Consider the following 20505-nt stretch of genomic DNA (forward strand, 5'->3'; position numbering starts at 1 on the left):
AAAAAAGGGGGGGCACCCGGAAAGAATAAGTCACTCCCCGCAGCCGAGGTCGAGCACCTGTTCATCGGCAGGGTCTCGCCGTTCGTACATGGACAGGTTTTGAACACCGGAGCGTCATCAGCCATTAGACATTTTTACTTAGTGTAGAAAAATAAATCATTCGTAAAGCCAGGGTTCACGTTCAGCCTCTGTTCGAACTTCGCAGTAGCTCTGGCTTGCAGAGTTCCTGTTGGGACCACACAAAGACACACACACACACACACGCACACAAACATACATACACATATTCTTTCAATGTGTAAAAATAGAAGATTGAACAGAGCTAGTATATAGATAGGTAAATCTACTGCCTCATGGTGGATGTATCTGAATCTTTGTTTCCCCATTAACATCAATCAGGTACCAGTCTAAATCTGATAATCTGAGAATTATACATCTTTTTTCCACTTCTATACATTTTCTATAAAACAAACATGGCTTAAATTAATTGATGATCAACAGGCCTTAAATACCCCAGTCATCTCTTCTCTTTTGCACATACAAAATCAATTTACTAAAAAAAAAAAAAAAAAAAAAAAAAAATCCAGCAAAAATAAACTCAACAACTGGTTGAAAGCTCACTAGCGTCTCTCACGGGTCAGCTCGGAGATGCAGGAAGCGAGAAGAGACACAGCGGGCGCCCACCTGGGATGTTAAGTACAAATGATAGAATTATATCGATTAACCTCGAGGGACTGTTGAGACCGAGGGGACTGATTGCTGTGCGGCGGCAGCGCAAAGTAGCCACTAGAGGGGTGAAGGGGGGGGTTACATTCTGGAGCCCCAATGGAAAACATCTCAAATTTAGTGACTGTCATCTGATTTTAGTGCACAGTAGAAAGTAGCCCTGAGTTCTTGGACAGGGTGGGTGCTCTGAAGGTCTAGAGCACCGTCGGGGGAGGGTGGAGGGTTACAGGCTACAGGCCCTTGGGTCTTAAAGGCCCTTTAGGAGAAGGGGGGGGGTTATAGTCCAGGGCTAACAGTGCTGAAGGAAGTATAAGCTGAGTAAAAGCAGTACTTGGGGGCTATGATACAATGGATAAGGCTCTGGTATAGAATGTCATGGTCATCCTTGGTCTCGCTTCCCCGGCTGCATCCAGATTCCTACACAACTTGTTCGTCTTTATCACCAAGTTTGCTGCCGGGGAGTTTTTCCTTTTTCCTTTTTTTTTTTCTTTTTTTTTTTGATTGCATGTTAGATTAACTATGTTTCTCTCCTCTCTCGCGCTCTCTCTCTCTCTTCCTACCTTGTAGGATATTCCGTCTGTGTATTCCACCTACGGCTCACAGTTTGTTCACTTGACGATCCCAACCCATCCCTCCCCGCTTTATTTCAATGGCCATTTCCTCTGCTTAGTTCCTCGGGTCCACAGGGTTAGTGACAAGGCCTTTTCTTCACGGCCTCCCCTCTCCCCAAAGCAGAAAAGTAACTATGTTTAGCGGCTTTTCACAACATTAATCAATGGGAATTTTGTCCTCCAGTTCCAGCGGGCCATCGTCGGCATGCTCCTCGCTCCTCCCCAGCTCCTGCAGCTGCTGCCGCCTCTGCACTTCCGCCTTCAGGTTCTCCAGGTCCTTTTGGCTAGAAGACATAATGTTCCACCTTCTTGTGAATTCTAAAACATGTCATGTTAACAAAGACTCACAGTGTGGGCCTTTTTATACAAAAAAAAAAAAAAAAAACTGCAGTAGGAATCCAGAGGATAATATTACTACATTGAAATATCTTAAATATTGACAATCCTGTGGTTTTATATTCAACATGACACCTATTATTTGTAAGGAAAGTACCAACGCTACGCAACGTGTAAAAGCAGGAGTATCGTGATACACCCAAGCAATTATTCACTTGCAGATCTATCACCGTGTCTATTGATACAAAAAAACTATAAACAATACATTTTCAATGTAATGTCTGTGTTTTTTCATTGCTCATATACTTCAGGGAGAAGTTATAAGAAAAGATTCGAAAAAGGTGATCAATTCTAGGCATAATCCAGGAAGTCTGCTGACTAAATTATCAATCATGAAATTGGCTGGAAATTTCCTGAAAAATTATTTTGTCAATTTTTTTTTTACTTAACAATCATGGTTATAGCAAGAGAGAGAGGAGGAAAAACAAACAAACAAATCAAAAAGTTGATATACAATATTGCATATCGGTGATTTTGGACTGTCTATTTTTTATGTTTTAATTAAGCTATACAAAAAAAGATAAGACATAAACGGTTTAACAGTATTTGGTTAATAGAGGTCTTTAAGATCTAGTCGAAAATGTGTTTAAAAAAAGACACAGGAGGGGATATGACTTTGGAGAGACCTTCAATGAAAGCAAAAAATAACTTGTGGTAACCTGCACCGGTCATATAAGTAAATAAGATTCCTGTCTCGATGTGATATGTAATATTTTGGTATTGAAAACCTGCAAGAATGCATCTTGTGGGCTGGATTTATCAGTTTACCTTAGAGGTATGAAGATAATGCCATTGATGATGTTGAGCTGCTCCAGCACGCTGGCCATGCTGGGAGCCGTGAACTGAGCGTCAGGAGGGAAAACAAATCATTAGTGTTGAAGTATTGGGAGGCAAAAAATAAAATTAAATACAGTGGCAGTCAATGCACCACCAAGTTGACTCACCTTGAGGGGCGTGATGCTGGCATTGGAGCCGTTTTTGTAAATCTCATTCATGGTTCTCTGCAGAGCCACCGCCTGCTGGGTGAGGTACTTCAGGTACTCCGAGCTCTCCTTCGTCTTCTCATGCGCCTCCCCCATCTGAGAGGGGCAGACGTACGTCAAGATCGATTGAAGCAAAAAAAAAAAAAAAAAAAAAAAACTGTGTCAAGTCCCGGCGGCGCAGGATCCCCGATGACCTACCTGGTTCTTGTAAATAGTGTAACCTTCCTTCTCGTGCTGCAGCGCCGAGCGGAACTCGGCCTTGCTTTCATAGACCCTCGCAACCAGATGGTGGCTGGAAAATAGCAGACACCGGATGTCGGCAAAGCATTGACAATCCAAAAAAATAAATGATGACTTTCCAACCTACCTGAGGGCCACCTTCAGAGACCGCTGTCCGTGGTACTTCGTGTTTATGGTCAAGGCGTTCTCCAGGAATCGCAGGGACAGGTCGTACTCCATGACTCCGTGCAGGACCAGCCCGATGTTACTCTGAAATGACAGGGCGGTCGGTCTCCCGCTAAGGAGCAAATGTGGGCAGTATCGGCGGGCTGGACGAGAACGCGGTTTTACTCACGTCTAGCAGGGCCATCTCTGGGTGGTCTTCCCCGCAAACCAACAGCATGAGGTAGCGGGCTCTGTAGAGCAGCTTGAGGGCGGTGGACAGCTGGCCGTTGGCGAAGCAGTAGAGAGCCAAATGCATCTGGGAACCGAGTGCATATTTAGAGGGTGACCCAAACCTTTTTTCATACAAAACCTATAGAAAACGCAACCGCTATCTTACATATTCTTGAATGGTGTTTGGGTGCTCGATTCCGAGGACTCTTTCGCTCATCAGGACAGCCTTTTGCTGGTTGCTGAGAGCCTGTGGGAGAAAAAAAAAAGGTGCCGTTGTGAGCAAAGAATGAGAACATTCCCATGGAGGTTGTGATTTTCAATGTTCTGACTGGTCTACCTCGGGGTGGTCGCCCATGATGTAATTAAGGCGAGCCAAGAGGCGCAGGCAGGCACAGATCTCCACGTGCATGGCACCGTAGACGTTGTTGAAGAGGTTAAGAGCTTCGTTGATCAGCTCGCATCCCTCCTTCAGGAAACCTTGGATGTAAAAGGGGAAAAAAAAGACCATCAGTACAGAGGAACCTTGACTGACAAGTGCATCAACTTACGAATGCTTCGAGATAAAAGCTAAGTTGACTTTTTATATCTGAGTTCCCTTGCTAAATTAATTTTAGCAATTTAGTGATTAAGTGTAGCATACTGTGAAAGTTAAAATGTAGAAATACATTGTAGGATCAACTGTCTAGCATTAGTTTGGGTCCAGTTAAATCAAGCAATAGAGCACGAAAGAGGGCAAACACAGCGTCTTTGTATGATCGTCATGGTAAATACACTTACTAAACCAGTTAATATCTTTGCATTCTCTTTTGTAATGTATCATTTTTGATCAATTATTTGTTATTCGTATAGAATGTTTTTTTTCTGATTTAAAAACACATAACAAAACCTGGGGGGAACAGATGAATAGCATTTGAATACATTTTAATGAGGTAATTTGATGTAACTAATAATTAATTCAACTCAAATGGTATTACTGTAAAGTGTTACTGACAATTCATTAATAAATAACCGTTATATATCAAATACAACCAACTGATTAATTAATCGAATTCATAATAGAAAATTGATTAATTGAATTAAATTAACTTAAAATTAACAAATAATCAAATTAAATAACGTATTTAACTAATAACTTTAACTATTACCATTTTTGAGTAAACATACAGATGTCAAAGCTGCTGTGAGGCTACACGTGTAGCCCTTCTTTTGAATAAAACCAGTGCGAATCTCACCTTGCTGCACCTTCGCCTGGCCGCTCTGGAAGAAGTGGAAGGCGTCAGAGGCTTTGGGATTCACGTGTTTGACGACAGGGAAGATGTTGAGGATGTCCTCCTCAGTGAAGGCAGGCTTGTGACGGCTGTCGAAGTTGTACTCCTTTATCAAGATCTAAACCGCAGGGTGAATTGGAGGTTTGTGAACCAGCGGACAAGCGACGACCTCGGCGGATGGCGCTCAGTTGTGACAAGGGGGTTACCTGGATGCCTGTTTTTATGGAAATTTCCCGCAGCAGGGTGATTTTCTGAAGGCTGTATTTCTCCACCACCTGGTCCACGCTGTCACTGTTGAAAAGATGTCAAGATGTCAGCAGTTCTCCTATTAAAAATGCTTCTGCGTAAAAAAAAAAAAAAAAAAAAGCCTGCATAAAAAGGGCTATTTCTGGCTTGCGATGCGGTCCCGAAGCTGGCTACCCTGCTAGCTGCTAAAGGCTAACACTTGCTCCGTATCGCCTGACGGGCTCAGTACCTCTGCAGGGTGAAGTGATAGTAGCTCTGGGCCTCGGAGGCAATGTTCTTCCACAGCTCGCTGGGTGTCAGGCTGGCCCACGCCGTGTTGTCGCCACCGCCGGGAACCCTGTTCCGGCGCTTGCGGCTCTTGCGCCGCGATACCAACTCATCGGGCGGCAGGTGGGCGACAGCGTCGGGGAAGGAGCTCAGGAAGCAGTTCAGGAAATGGCTCACGGCGGCGGAGAGCGCAGAAAGCTCCACGCCCTGAGGGATGAGGGGGACAAAAATTTGGGAAATCAAAAAGCATGTTGCAAAGTAATTTGCGAAAAAAAAATGAAAGATGAATTTTTCCAAACCTGCAGGTATGTCTTGAAGATATGTTTTGCACATCTGGTTATCAGCTCAATGATTCCTATTCTCTGAGGAGAGAAACAGAAGGCAGGATCAATTTCAGATAGTCTTCTGCTCAAACATATAATAAATCTGCTTCACATCATGGTCAAAGTCTTGTAGGATACATTTTGAAAAATATCAGCATTTTTCATTCGGCCATAATGGTTTCTAATAGTGATCGGCTTGGATTTTTAAATATAAACTATAACCTGCTGTCATATGAACAATTTTGTAATGTGTTTTAAGGACAACATAGTTTGAGTCAATTCAGGATGATCTCACACACAGAATTACATGCACTTTTTTTTCCCATAATATTTTTGTTTCATCAGGCAGACACACAGACGTCAGAATCATAGTAGCGTCCCCTTGTGACATCACATGCTTCTCCTTTTGCAAGTGTGTGCAGCAGGGGGAGGAATTTCTGGGATCCCGACTGTGATACACAGCTTTTCCGTGAAGCACCTCCTCCCAGTGACAGCACACATCCCTAACCATTGTGTAAGACACAAACACACACACTAGAGTGTCTAACTTCATAATAAGATTAACTGAGTGACAAAAAATGTGCTAACACGATGTCTCGGAATTTCGCCTCCATTGCGTGAATTACAAAATGAATAAAACCTTTAGAAACCGTCCCGTCCTTCATTCTTCGAAGCTTGGTGTCGGCGTCACGGGAAATATGGTTATGAATTCAAATTTAAATGGTCAAAAAGCAGGTCCCACCCCCCACCACTCACATAGAAATGCTCCATCTGGGCTTTGGCGGGTGTTTTATCCACAAACTCCAGGATGGTGCCCAGATAGCGAACGTTGATCCCTCTCTGGTGCAGGGCCTCGGTCAGCGTGGCTCCATCCATGGGGGGAGCGCTGTGGTCCAAGCAGTCTTTCACCTGTGTGCGCGCACACACACACACACACACACAAACAACTTGTAAGAACACTTGGTAGCCCAACATGCACTTCCCGCCTGCTCTGGACAAGCTGGGCTACTGACCAGTGACGGTATCTGACAGGAAACCAGGAAGGCGGCGCCATCTTTGAGAAGCTGCTTCTGTTTCTGGATATCGTCGGCACTGTCTTCTGGAAAACGTACACCTGGGAAATACAGAAAACACACAGACACACAAGTGGGTGGTTATTTCGATGATTTAAATAAACACACTCTGCAGTAAATGATAAATCAACACGCTTTCCCACCAGTGTCCGCTAAGCATCAGAGTGGAACTCACCAGGGGAGAAGATGTCGGGGTTGAAGCGGATGTCGAAGGAAAGGTTGCTGATGGAGCCGACGGCCTTGCAGGCGTTGAGGACAACCTCGCGGCTTTTGGGATCTGTTTTTAAATGCGGTCAAATAAATGAAAAAAAAAAAAGCATTGAGATCATAAAGGGACCAAAGATACACACTTATGACGTCTATATGGTTTTGCACTGGTCTAGAACCCAGGTTCACCGCAGCTTACTGATAGAGCAAAAGCATTGCAATGATATCAATATTAAAATGAACTTTTTAAAATTCCTGAAATCAAGAACAAAAATTTGTCTCAAAATTTTAAAGAAAACCAATGGGTAATGAACAACAGAGGAAAGTTAAAAATCTAGAAGTCTAGCAATAAATTAACTTTTTTTTTTTGAGCTGGTATATATTATTGTTGGATAATATTCATTCTAAGTTGTTCAAAAGGCTTTGAATTTAAGCAGTAGAATAAAATTGCGTTTACAAATAGCTGAATATAGGGGTTAGTTCGGATGTTTAGCTTCACTAAACTTTGAAAAGGGGAGAAACGCTTATCAAATCAATGTGGTCTGTTTGCTTTCACTGCTCTAACTAATAATGTCAAAATGTTGGTTGTTGTCATGGCTGCACAGGGCATCCTGTTTGTCAATATTGAGAACAAATCAATTAATAGGGGAAAAAAATTGATTATAAAAAGTTAGCCAACAATTTTAGATTGGTAAAAATTCAAGCAGATTAAGATATATATCAAACTTGTAACCCACCACCAGTGCAAATTAGAAATTTAGAAATGAGTACAAACACTAAAAAAAAAAAAAAAAGTCAGTATGTAACAAGCAGATTAATTTGATTTATGATCAATCGGAAATCCCATAAATTAATCAGTCCCATTCTGTCTCCTCACATCCAATCACATTTGGATTAATAAACCACCCAAGCCCATTAACTGGGGTCAATTTTTGCCACAGTGAGTTAGAGTTGATCGGGGAAGTTCCTGCACATCCCCCCCAAAAGAGGCCCCAGGACCGAGCGGGGACAGCCGGGCTTCCTGATAAGCTACTTTTGCGCCCAAACACAGCTTGACCCCCCTTTGAATGAAGGCGGCTGTTCTCATCTGCCCGGGTAGCTGTCACAGCTCGGTCCCGGCTTCACGTCGTGGGTGGGGGTGAGATCTCGGGACGTACCGATACCAGATCCATCTTCAGCAACTAAGGTCTCCGCTAGCTCTTTGGCCTGAGCTAATCCTGGTATACTTTCCTCAGGCTTCTTACCCTCCAGTGGGCTCTTGCACTCCCCGTTCTGGGTAGCGGCAGGGTCATGAGGCCCATTCAAAGGGGGCTGCGAGGAGTTTTGTTCATCGTCAGCAGCCGCCGGTGGCGCTGAGACCTCCTCGGAGGGTGAGCTAGGAGAGTCTGAGGCGGTCTGGGATGCGTCGGCCTCGGGGGTTGCGTTTGAGTTCTCTGTGATCGCGGGTACGTCGCTTTTGTTGCTGTCCTTGTTCGCCTTCTGTTGCATTAGCTGGAGCGCTGCCATCTTCATGAAGAGGTGATATCTGAGTCGGGACACGAGTGGACAGTTAGGAAAAAAACAACAAAAACAAAACAAAAACGACGACAGCGGCAACCATCCACCTGTGCTCAACGAAGGCCTCGATCAATTCCTGTCGCAGGCAGGCCAGACGGTGGCGGTGCTGGCGTGGGAAGCCCTGGCGCTGGCTCTCCGGAGGAAGGTCCTCCCCCTCCACGGGAAGGAAGTTCAGGTCGGGGGGGAACGTGCGGAGAAGGTCCAGAATATAATGACGGCCGTCGTTCCCGATGATGCCCTTGCACTCAACGGAAGAGCATAGCTCCACCGACTCGTTCTTCTCGTTCAGCACGTTGTGTCGCTGGACCTGAAATTTAACCCAAAACAATTATTTCCCAAAACAGAACAAAGAAAAACACTAGAATAGAAATAAACACTTGAACCCTGACCATTATCGAATGGTTTAAGTCACTCAAGATACGACAACAGAATTTCCAACTTTCTCCTTCAAGAGACATAAGTTATTCCACATGGTTTCTTTTCCTTCTTTGAATAAATATAATCTTAATTTAAATGCAGATTGAGATTCTTATCAGGATTAAGACTTTAAAATGTGTTTAAATAATAGGGTGCATGGTGTGGCTTAGAGTTGTTTTGTTTTTTTTAATTTAAATGCAGGCACTTTCAATAGGCATTTATTCTCAAAATCTCACATTTTTAAATATCTTTCATGTGATGGCAACTTTGTTCTAACTGTAATAATATCAGTTTGGTTTCCTAATATTCGTACTTTGTTTTTGTAACTTGAAATACTATTTAGCATCCAATAGGGGTGCAGAAATGTGTCAATTCAAAAATTGCAAGAAGATGCTTAATTGGAAAATTTGGAATCAATTCAGTAATCATTTCACATAATCGATTTTTAAATTAAAAATAAGTTTGATGGTTGCGTTTCCCTTTTCTAACTGGACAAGTTTTAAAGTTCAAATTGCATTATGGTTGAAAGATACACACGCATGAGCCAAATGCAAGCGCAGTAAAAATAAATAAATAGAAACAAGATGAAGCACAATCAAAAGAAATCCACACAATCTGAAGGCGGATATCAGGAAAACATTTTGGTTTTCCATAACATTACTGGGAGGCGTCAAATGGACACGACCTACGCTATTCGTAAAACTTGCAATGCGAAACTAAAATACTTCGGTAACACCACTAATAAGAGGAACCACATTAGCAACGAAAAGCTCGTGGCTGAAGATCAACAAGTTAGTGCCATCAAACTCCATATAACTCAAGTGTATTGGAGCTTTCATAGCGAAGGATTTCAGGCCTTATAGCGTCGGGTTTTTGCATCTTGTTAAGACCCTGCACTGAGATGCATTGTCTAATTGAATCCAATGAAGTTGTCGACTGGTGGATCAGAATCGAATCGCGAGGGCAGTGAAGATGCAAACCGCTGGTATCTAATGTGATCCAGAATAATGCAGATAAAAACACATCAGGCCCACCAAGAAAAAAAAAAAAAAAAATTCTCACTGAGTTCTGTTACTGACTTTGAGGGGCCTGCTGGTTTTCTCCAGGAGCTCCAGGTATTTGCTGTGAGACACGACCGTCTTCCCGAAGTCAATGGAGCCGTAGATGACGTTCTGCTCCTGCTCGCGCTCCAGGATCCCCGGGATGATGGACTGGGCGGTCACGCGGTAACCCCTGTAGTCCACCACCACCGTCCCCAGGGTGTACAAGCCCTCCACGTCCACCGCCCCGTACGCTCGCACGCCGTTCAAGTCGTTGGTGGGGGCAGTGTGGGCGGCGGCGTCTCCGCCCAGCTCCCGGTAGTGGTCCCGCACGTCGAAGCCCAGGCTGAAGAAGATGTTGTTCCAGATGAACATCTGCATGCGCGTCTCCTCGCTGGGGTTGATGGCCATCACGTTGCCGTCTATGACGGCCATGGCGCCGCGAGTGGCGGCGGCTGCGAAGTCACTGTGGACCTGTGCGGGACCGCAGAAAGAGAAAGTCAGGCACTGAACGGATTCAAAACTAATTGGGATTCACTTCTAGTTTCACTTTGAAAAAAAAAAAAAAAAATGCAAGGTGAGGGGCGTTGGCAGCACCTTGAATATGGCTCGCTCTCTCAGCAGGCGTTCAGGAAGGTTCTTCCGTGGAAGCTCCCTGGTGGTCTGCAGCTCCTCGTTCCAATCTCTGGTCTGGGGGCGTGTAAACAGCACGCGCGGCATTATCGTAACTGGAATTTCTTGATAGAGTCCCCCTGAGGGTCTGGTTGATGCGTCGCCAGGCTCACCTGTCCAGGTATGTGCTCCTCGTAGCCCAGGCGGGATGTGTAGGCGTCCTCGGCTCGGACGCAGTCCATGGCGTGGTCGACCTGCGGGGACGTCCAGCTGTAGACTTGGAACGGCGTTGCTATCCGCTCGAATGGGTGCCTCTGGACTCTGTGGCAGGAGGGGAAAAAAAAAAAAAAAAAATGTTTAGAATCTAAACGGTTATTTTCAGAACATTATTTTATCATGAAAAATTACTTTTCAGTTTGAAATAATGACACCTAAGGATGTTCAGCTCCTAGTGAGCACAAGTAATTTAATCTAAAATGATGTGGAGGTTCTCAGGCCTTAGTGAATTCTTGTCAAAATCTTATATAAATATCTGAAGTAATTTCTAGAAATTCAAGTCCAGCAGTTGCCAGGACAAGAAGGGTTTGACAAGAATTAATATAAAATCTTAGTGAAGGAACACCTCAAAAAAAGCCAGTTGAGAGAAGTTCACTAACTCAAATTCGCAGGATTAGCGGTGACTCCGCAGCTCAGAATAGAAATGCAAACAAATCGCCCGGTGCAGTCGAAGCTAATCTTTCCTTCGCAGTTAAAAGTGACAGGTGTTTTCCCACCTTTTCTTCTGCAGGGCGGTGAAGTTCTTCTTGAAGGCGGGGCTGATTTGGCTCAGCAGCTCCACCAGCGAATGGCTCAGGAAGCTGGGATTGGCTGGTTTAGGGTTGAAAGTGTAGGTAGTGGATCTGGAGAGGGCGGGGAAAACACACACGTTCATTTTTGCAGCATGAATATGATGGGGGGGGGGGGGGGGGGGGGCGCTAGCCTCAATTGGAAAAAGAAATAAAGTAACACCATGACATCCTTCTCCTATTCTACTCGCTACTCTAATCCAATTTAATCTAATTAATTTGACTGCTAAATCCTCACTGGCATCCAAGGCTAATCCCAAATTAGGATCCTGACACCGACAACAAACTGTTTTCATCGGCACCTTCTGAATTTCAGCAAATGAGCCATGAAATTAAGAGTCTTCTGTATAAATAACAAAAACACATCTTGTGAACGTACAAGGCTTAGTAAGCACACAGGAAGAACTGTCCCATTCCGAATTATTGTAACTAAAATCAATGATACTGATCTGTATGCATGTACATGAATACAACAAGAGCATATTTCTAACTGCTAGAACAGGGGGCGGCAACCGGCATGCCAATTAAAAAAAGATAACACTGCATATATAGTTTTATAATTTTTCCCCCTTATGCTGTGTATAAAAAAAAGTGTTGCTGCAATGAAATCAATTAAACGGGAAAAAGCTAATTCTATTTATGCATGCCACGTAAACATTTTGAATTCTGAAAAAAAAAAGGTTGCGGGGTTGAAGGTTTACGTTTAAATAAAAAATCCTTCTTTTATTTCTGAAATAAAAGATCGAACTTGAATTATCTAAAATTGCCATTTGCGTCTGCGTGCTGTCATCGCTTTACCGTGAGTACTGGTGTTAGTTGACAACACGAAAAAAAAACAACGACAATTTCACCAAATGCTGTAAAATAATATTTGCAAATTAAATAGCCAATTACAAATATTTATTTTACGTGGACTGTATGTCAGGACTGTTGAGAGCTCAATAAATGGCTGGTTGCCGACCAGCCACATGTGGCTGGTTGAACTGCCCAATGTGCACATCATCGCCTATTGACTGACTGGTTGAGGTAGAATCCGCGTGTAGATGCGGTGATGCTGACGTGTCGCTCCTCCACGGTCACCATGTACAGGTACATGAGGTCGCCGTGCATCTTCCTGTTGCCGGGCGGGGGGTTCCAGCCACTCATGGTCAGTACTTTCAGGCACTGCATGGGCTGTTCAGGGGTAAAGATGAAGCGTCTGACATTTTATTTTCTGAAACGACGACTCGACATTTGGCGAGTTCTCTCGCGATATTGACATTCGCTGAGACGGGTCCCAAGGTGACGCTGCTCCTCACCTTCCAGTCCTTGTTCTGCGGCTGGAGCGGTATCAGGGGACGCTCCTTGCTGCCGGGGAGGATGTGCTCCGGGGGCGTGCAGTCGATCTGCTCCAACTCGCTGCCCTTTTTCTTCCGCTTCCCGCTATCTGAAAGACCACGGGACAGAAAAACTGAGGAGTCCGCTGACGTGACGCTCTCCGTCAGCGATTCCTGACGCCGTTACCTCCGAGATCCCCGTCTGTGAAGATGCTGAGGAAGGAGAGGGAGTTGCAGTCCACGCCATTGTAGGCGTCGGACGGGTCCAGGCTTTTCAGCAGGTCTCTGATGTGACGCACGTGGATCCGGGCCTCGCGCACCGTGTACGGCTCTGGGGGGAGAGGACACATGGACACCACAGACAGCGGTGAACCATTAGAGAAGTTACTGATAGTTTAGCCCTGAAATACAATAACACCTTGACTTACAAGTTGAATTAGTTCCCTGGCCGTGCCTAATTTGCTCGTATATTATATTAAAGTTCCCCATTGAAATTAATTGAGACACTATCAAATCCCTTCCAGCATGCTGTTGCGTGTTTTTAAAATATAAAAAACAAACTTAATTGATAGCAAATAATGTATGGAAAAATATCTACATAGAAATACATATAAAATATCTAATTTTGAAAAAATTATCATTCATAATGAAAGAGAACCATGAAGATCGGATGATCTTGATTTTCATTTCCAACTCTTATCGTTAAACGTGTCTTAAACATAACTTGCACACAATGTTACACTTTATTGCTAAAATAAACCAAATTTAGGTGTTTTTTTTCCCCTAAATTTAGACCGAATTTAGGGGAGAAAAAAAAAGACGTCTCGTATCTCGAGTATATCTGATCTAATGACACTTTCACTCGCAGGAGCAAAATGTTCTTAGCCATTCAGCGCTGGCAAACAAAGCTGACGTCCCCCACCGATACTGACCTTCCACCACTTTGAGCAGCGAGCCTTCCTGCAGGCCCTCGATGGACTTGAGCTCGGCGAAGTTGTCGAGCACGTTTCCATCCAGCTGCAGTGAGAAGCAGGTGCGGTGACAGGTGTCTTCACGATCGATCAGCACTTGATGGATTTCTTGCACCATTTCCTGAGGAGAAACCTACGGCAATACGAGAGAGAGAGCTGTCAGTCATGCGTGTTGAGGGTTATCGTTGTTTTTATTTTGAGGGCCACCCCGATCCCCCTTTTTACCTGCAGGTCAAACGGCTCCGTTCCAGGGGCCTGAATCTTTACAGTGAAGCCAGTATCCTGGATCACGATCACTTCCTGCTCGTTGGACTCATCGCCTCCGTCCACGTCGCCGTCGTGTTTAGACTCGGACTCGTCCGTGTGCTCGTGCGCCCCGTTACCATTCACCATGGCTGTATCTGCGCTGTGCCCTGCACGGGAACACCGGCATCAGCAAAGCAAAACAGCAACATGTTTTTCATTAGTCTTCCAGGGATTTTATTTCGGGGGGAGGTGCGGGGATAAAATAAAAATAATCAAAATATATATATATATTTATTTTAAAAACAACACTTCCGCCTGCAGCTCGCTCCTGCACTTGACTTAGTCAAGCTGTTTTGTTTTGTTTTTTTCCAGCAAGTGAGTCAGCATTCTAACACTCACTAAAGTGGCCCCCTTCAACCAAAATGATACTGGAGATGAGCCACCAGAAGGGTCTCAGAGTACCGAAAAACAGGAGCAGCATTTAAAAGAAAACACAGGTTCATCGCAACAGGCCATGATCAAGCCATGGCAACCGCAAAACTAATTGGCCACATAGAGACCAAGCGCCCTGCATTACAAGACGAGCACCTGGGAATTTTTTTACAGGAAAAGAAAACAAACAAACAAACAAACAAAAAAAAAACGCAAACACACAGAACACGTGCAATTACTGAGAGGCCAAAACACAATTGTGTCTTAGATGCACTTCAACACCGTCTACCATCACCCCCAGATGGGACTCTCCATTTGCAGGGGTACAAGCTCAGGGCTCCCACTGATGTTGTGTAGATATTGTTGTGACATGTGACCATTATTCAATAGTTATTAAACATGCAACATATAAAGTATAGTGGTTACATTTCCATTTTTCTTTCTTTATTTTTAATTACACCCCCCCGATGAAGAGGTCCGTGACATTAAAAAAAGACAGAGGTCCGCTTGATTACAGCCTTAAATCAATTGAAGTTTTTCCAGTCTTTTACATAGCAATTTCAAAAGAAAATATTCATAATTACATGCAATTGGAAACTAAGCCGATGAAGAGGCTGCGTGAGCTTCCAGGTGCAGCTCTGAAAAGAAAACAGACCGGACTGGTTCAACATGGAAACAAGACACGCGGTCAGGAATCCCCCGTCATGAACAAAGTACAAGGGCCCAGAAGGCCTGATGACCTTCCCAATAACCGTGTGAAAAATATATGACCGGGTGGGCCGAGACGACAAGCTGAGGCATTGGGAGCCTGCCGTTGCTCCTTGACTCCTCTTGATTTGCAGAAGTCTGGTGGAATCCCTGCAATAACAACAGCGGTGAATATCAGCTAACAACAAAAAACACTTCACATGCAGTCCAACTACTCCAAAGAAGTGTTTGCTGCCGATCCATACGTCCTTGCTTGTTGTCAAGGGTAAACCGGTGCAAGGAGGGGGGCGGGCCCACAGAACTGGACCACAGCTCTGCGTGGAAGCCTCTGAAACAGTTGGGGTGAGGGGGGCATTATGAGCCACGCTCTGAATACCAAACACAAGGGCTCCACCATCCAGTTTATGACTGCACGCTCGGGGGGGGAAAGAACAAGGGAACGGCGTCCCAAGTATCATGTGGCAGCTCAAGTATCAAATACTGAGCAATTCGATCGGCGTGGAGTTGGAGTCGGAATATAAGAGCCGTTAAAAACTTCAAGTTCGGTCCATTGAACATGAAAGAATTCATTTCAGAGATGGCTACCAGCAGCTGGATCAACAAATGAGTGCAATTCTATCGCAGCAAGAACAACAGTGGTGGTATTTAAATAATGCTATCTCATTGAGTAAAACACGCAATGGTCTTGTGTCAGCTCTTGTGTTAGCGATATTCTGCAAAGCTAGCCACGGAGGCCACATATGTAGGAGCAAGAGTACAAAGTGCCCAAAGTGGCGGGATTGATGTGGCAATCCGGCAGGTCCCTGGCGTTGCAAAAGTGACCTACTTCAGGCCCCGGCAGTAGAAGAAAGTTCAGCAGGAAGCAGCGGGGCAGAGTTAAAGAGTAAGCACGGTGAGTCTGATCATGTGCTTGGGATTTAATAAAAAGAAAAACAAGGAAGAGATGCGTTTCAAATTGTTAAGACAATGCAATTTCGGATTCAGGGCGGATACAGTGAGCGAATCTCCAGGTGATAACGGCTGGAGACCAGGAGGACACGATTCGTGGAAAAACACAGATTCGGACAGAACTTGGAAATAAGAGCGGTAATCTGTTGACTTCCAAAAAAAGTTTCTGAACAACCATGAGGTGAAGGATGACAGTTTTCCCTGTGTGTGAGATTAAGCTTAATCGTACACACTTGGCATTTGATTCTTCCTCCAGCCACCGTGGCAACAGACAAGCATGACCTTCTGAACACCGACACTCTCCCTCCCCCTCACGGTGACCCTGGGTCTTTTCTGGAAGCTTCTAAAAGTGTGTGGACTGGCTTGCAAAAATACTCTCTTTAGATGATAGACAGGGAAGTAGACACAGTCACCAGCAGCGTTGGTTGAGGTTAACATTTTAGATATTTGTAGAGGAAAAATAAAACACTTATACATGCTACAGGTGAGCAATATATTCATATTTTCATTCATTATCTGTGAAACTGAGTAAAAGATTATTTGAATATTGTAAATTGTGAGAAAATATATACATCCAGATGAGGCCATGGATCATTGGCTATTTTGACAATATTTTGTTGAATTATTACATTGAGAGTAAATATATTGACATATTACCACTCACCCTCTGTAAGTGTTTTCAAAAGGGTGGAAATTTGTCACCCTGTGAGGGTTCTGGATATTCCCTAAAAGAAAAAAAAAAATTACAGAGGAAATTTGACCAAGTAGGTAGGTGGTACTTAACAAGAAACAATTATAAAACTAAGGGCAGCTTTATTTTAATCCTCACTTTCCCGAAAGGATATTTGAAGGTGACATTTTGAATTCAAATATTCATTTTGCTGGAGGACACATTCAACACATTTATTTGTGTATCTCGTGTGACACCTTTTTAATTACACATAATTGATGATGCTCAGAAACAATATCCAGTTCCATAAACTGGGTCTGCCAGTCCCTTCCTACCAGGTTTGCAGATGCCAAACGTTGTCATTCTTCTCATGCCAGACCCTACGGAGCGCGAAATTCACACAACTGACAATTCCCTCTCAGACAGAAATGGGTCGTCACACAAACACGGCCCATGTTAGAAAAAAAAAAATCAGTTGTGCACTGACGCATCAAATCCCTCTGTGGCCCTTGACATGGGGCCACGGCTGCCGTCACAGTAACAGCAACCAGCCTTGAAACAAAAAAAAAAGAAAAAAAACACACAAGGACTGATCTGGTTTGCTGCATCACAAGACGACGTCCAAGCGGCGAACACACTGAGTCACTCCTCTGCTGCCAGTAGTGAAATAAGGTCTAACATTTCCCGTAAGAGTGCATTACAAACCCCTTTGAAAATCGATAGCATCGTTCTGAAATGTGACACCGTTGTGAAAATGCACGATTCTGAAGGACTCTACAGTGAAGGCCAGGGAGCTTGTTGTAAACTTGAAAAGGAGAAAAAAGAAATAGAACATAGAGTTTTGTTCTTTATTCAAGTGCAGATTAATACACATTGTGTCTGAGTGATGGTTGAAGGAAATCAATGAGTAACAGGATTCAAAATACAACGCAGGAACATAAGTCAGACATTTGGCTATTAATGATTTTTACAAATACTAAAATAATTTTAGAAAAAGAAAATAGTTCTTTCATTTTAACAGGACTGGCCCAGTCACAATATGGGGAAAGACGCAGATGTCCAATATAATAGACCCAGATTACTGTGACTTCACCCTCATGCAGTCACAAGATTAATCCAAGGCTTGATGGGCTGACTACCAGCATAGGATATGAGACAGAGATCTTTTGTGTTAAGTCACACATGTCTTTTCCCCCCACGTTACAAAGTGAAACACTTCTTTTCCATCACTTTCCATTTTCAGGAGTGTTTGTTCACCAGATAATATGATCGCAGTCACGCTGACCGATAGGAGTCAGCCGGCAGAGGAATATTGCCACGGTGTCAGTGATCAGTGGGATTAACCAGGTCACCCTTCACTCCACGACAGCATTAAGCCCCTTTAAACCACTAAGAGTGACCCCACGCCACGGCCTGTCTGCACTGGCGGGTGTTGCATCCTGTCACAACTGGTCAGAGGTTTTCGAAGCCCCTTGTAACTCACAGTTCAGCCTTGGGACCAGGCATCCATCCCTGACAGTCTTCCATTGGGGGAGGGCACTTCTCTGGATTTATGGCAGTCATGAAAAAAGTAGGGCTTCCTCTGGCAATTTTCTGCATTGTTCAATTTCAACAAAGTGTGGAAAACTCGAAAACAAGTGGCAGTGATCGCTTCGAGAGTAACCAAAATGACTTTGAGGGATATTACATTAGACGGATTACTTTATTAAAAGCTTCAGAGATCGAGTGAACAAAATGATATAGAGGAATAAAAAAAAAAAACGGTCACGACCAGAGAATCTGACCCAAACAGCGAGGTATAAAAACGTTTCGTATCAACCGAGGCATCCGGAAGCTACTCAATGCCGCACATGTGAAACACACGCAGTGACTTTCGCCGCTGCACAAGTTGTGTAACGTAACTTCAGCAAGCCGACAACCTACTTCAGCACCGTCTCAATCTAACGGGGGGAGACGGCAAACCACCGCACTGCGAGCCGCAGACAAAACTTCCACCCGGGCGGATACTCACCGGCATACACCGGCCGATCGTTAAATGAGTATAACCTTCCCTTTCACCGTGTATGCGCCATCATGAAGTTTTTTTTTTTACCCACACCGACAAACTTCCGCTTCCGGGTCGCGAAGGAACGTTCCATCTCCTTTAAGCCGGCGGGGGTGGAGGGGGGACTTAAAGGCAAGCGTACTTCCGCAGATCACCGGACCGTCACCTTTGTGACACCGGTTAACATGCATTTAAGAACAACAATACAAAGATTTTGACTAAAATCCAATCCAATTAGAACCATGCTATCTTTTGAAGCTATTGCACACACCGCGCCCCCTGTATTCTTGCGGCGGTGTGCAGCGCCACTGAAGGTGACCTTCAGTACACTTGCACGCTGTTACGGCACATGTGCGTCACTCGGGAGTTTGCGCAACACTCGCCGCGCACACAGGAAACTCATTGATGTCTTGCTGGTTTGACTCCAAACACTTATCAAAGTCATGCGTCGGCCACACAAACAGGAGCCGCTTGCTAGCTAGCTAGCTACCTTGATGCTAATTAGCCAAGCAAACAGCTAGCGTTAGCATACCGTCTGACTTGTTTTTTTTTTCTCTGCGTTAGCCGGCTCTACTTGCGGTGACACTCTTGACCCACGTCTGCGGAGACGGAGCCGGTCCGGTCACGACTACTCTCAGTCATGCTGACATTTGAATCTAGCAGCTAATCTGCATAAGCTGCCGGCAATACCGTAGGACCAACTCGGAAGGGGCAGATTCCCCCCCTTCAGACACCCTTTCACCTTGCATGACACCGCACGGGATCGAAGTTGCGTTGGCATGTAATCAAAATCATAATAAAACGCCATAAGTAGGTGGGACGCGTCGGGACGGACGCCCTCCCCCCACTACAGACTCACCACAGCCGCAGGGATCCTTCATAGGTGTCCTGCTGGGTTCCTTGTCCTCCTGAACTCCATCCCCGGCTCGGTCCGCAAGATCGACCGAATTACAGTTCGGCACCGACGCCGGGATGTCATCTGTTTTGCTCACCATGGTCGGCAGTCAAGTGCGTCCCCCAGAAAATCCACCAGCGGCGTGACGTGTATATATGTAACCAAAACAAAAAAGAAAAGTAAAAAAAAAAAAGAAAAATGCTTCGTTTGTGCAGGAAATCACACTGGCTTGCATGCAAAGAGGACAAGCTTGCAAACACAGTCCGCCGAGGAAGGACAGCGCCGTGGATCACACGTGGTTTCCTCCCCCCTCCTCTTGACCTCTTTGCCTTTGCGTTGCACTTCCCCACCCACCGATCGCAGCGCTACGGAAAGCCTCACGCATCAAGTCGTTTTTATGTATTTGTATATTTCATTTGATCCAATTCCAAGCTAACTTTCTTCAGGCAGCAAAGCCTCCAGTTTGACCCTAGGCGTCCCATTCACTCTTAACACTCAAAACTACAACGAACACAAATTCATTGTTTTCATGCCGTGCATTTTGTTTGGCCAGAAATCCATCCAGTCAGTGCACAGAAGTAACCAAATAAATTAAAGTACATCTTGTAGAATAATATGTTTCACACCGCAGGCGAAACGTATGTGCCAAGGTTTTTAATTGTAATAACTTTTTTTTTTTTAGGCCTCACTTTTTCCGATGAGGCTTTTTGGACTTCTCCAGCCCCACTTCCCTTCAAACAGACCCTCGTTTTTGGTTTTAAGGCACAGGTGAAGATTTCATCCAAGCGCTTCCTCTATGACAATACTAAGACTGGATAATATGTGCATATGCTAAGTATGATATAAAGTCAACACTAACGTCTCCTTCTAGTCTGACAGGATCGTCCACAAACCGCCTCAAGGACGGTTTCAGACGGTTTGTGCTGCTGGTCAGAGGAAAATAACTTCAGGAATATCTCGAGTTAATGGCTGATATTATTGTTCATCCAGCAAATCAGAATTGAAATGATCTGGATGGATAAATAGCTATAGAGATAATTGGAAAGACTTTTTTTTTTTTCAAATTATTGTTGTTTTGGCGTAAATACT

General features: G+C 44.4%; 1 protein-coding gene across 3 annotated transcripts; it reads right to left on the bottom strand.

Annotated features, from left to right (window-relative positions):
- Nucleotides 1-993: 993 nt before the first annotated feature.
- cluha (CLUH binding protein of NUMT mRNA a) lies at nt 994-19650 on the bottom strand. 3 transcript variants are annotated; one of them, XM_086143223.1, is made up of 27 exons: nt 19381-19650; nt 13699-13886; nt 13435-13606; nt 12690-12833; nt 12485-12612; nt 12205-12359; nt 11115-11240; nt 10515-10662; nt 10327-10419; nt 9769-10203; nt 8320-8579; nt 7960-8240; nt 6684-6785; nt 6449-6549; nt 6192-6344; nt 5412-5474; nt 5075-5319; nt 4806-4890; nt 4564-4717; nt 3669-3808; nt 3498-3578; nt 3291-3416; nt 3084-3205; nt 2915-3008; nt 2678-2812; nt 2502-2575; nt 994-1621 (listed from the first exon to the last, which is right to left on the bottom strand). In XM_086143223.1, exons 1-27 carry the CDS (start codon nt 19514-19516, stop codon nt 1495-1497), a joined length of 4068 nt encoding a protein of 1355 aa, XP_085999349.1. In that variant the 5' UTR covers nt 19517-19650; the 3' UTR covers nt 994-1494. The 3 variants fall into 3 exon arrangements, with proteins under 3 accessions (XP_085999349.1, XP_085999340.1, XP_085999360.1); XM_086143214.1 differs by having other exon boundaries at nt 7873-8240; nt 19381-19649; XM_086143234.1 differs by lacking the exon at nt 19381-19650 and adding an exon at nt 18489-18556 and having other exon boundaries at nt 7873-8240.
- Between the last annotated feature and the right edge of the window lie 855 nt (nt 19651-20505).

This window comes from Fistularia commersonii, chromosome 3 (assembly GCF_037954325.1).
Source record: "Fistularia commersonii isolate RoL2024-O1a breed Wild chromosome 3, RoL_Fcom_v1.0, whole genome shotgun sequence".
Lineage (NCBI taxonomy): Eukaryota > Metazoa > Chordata > Actinopteri > Syngnathiformes > Fistulariidae > Fistularia > Fistularia commersonii.

Coding starts and splice junctions, on each gene's coding strand:
- cluha (XM_086143214.1), bottom strand. CDS start 19,516: ATGGTGAGCAAAACAGATGACATCCCGGCGTCGGTGCCGAACTGTAAT. Junction 13,607..13,698: donor CGGAGCCGTTTGACCTGCAG/GTAAAAAGGGGG, acceptor GTATTGCCGTAG/GTTTCTCCTCAGGAAATGGT. Junction 3,417..3,497: donor CAAACACCATTCAAGAATAT/GTAAGATAGCGG, acceptor CTCGGTTCCCAG/ATGCATTTGGCTCTCTACTG.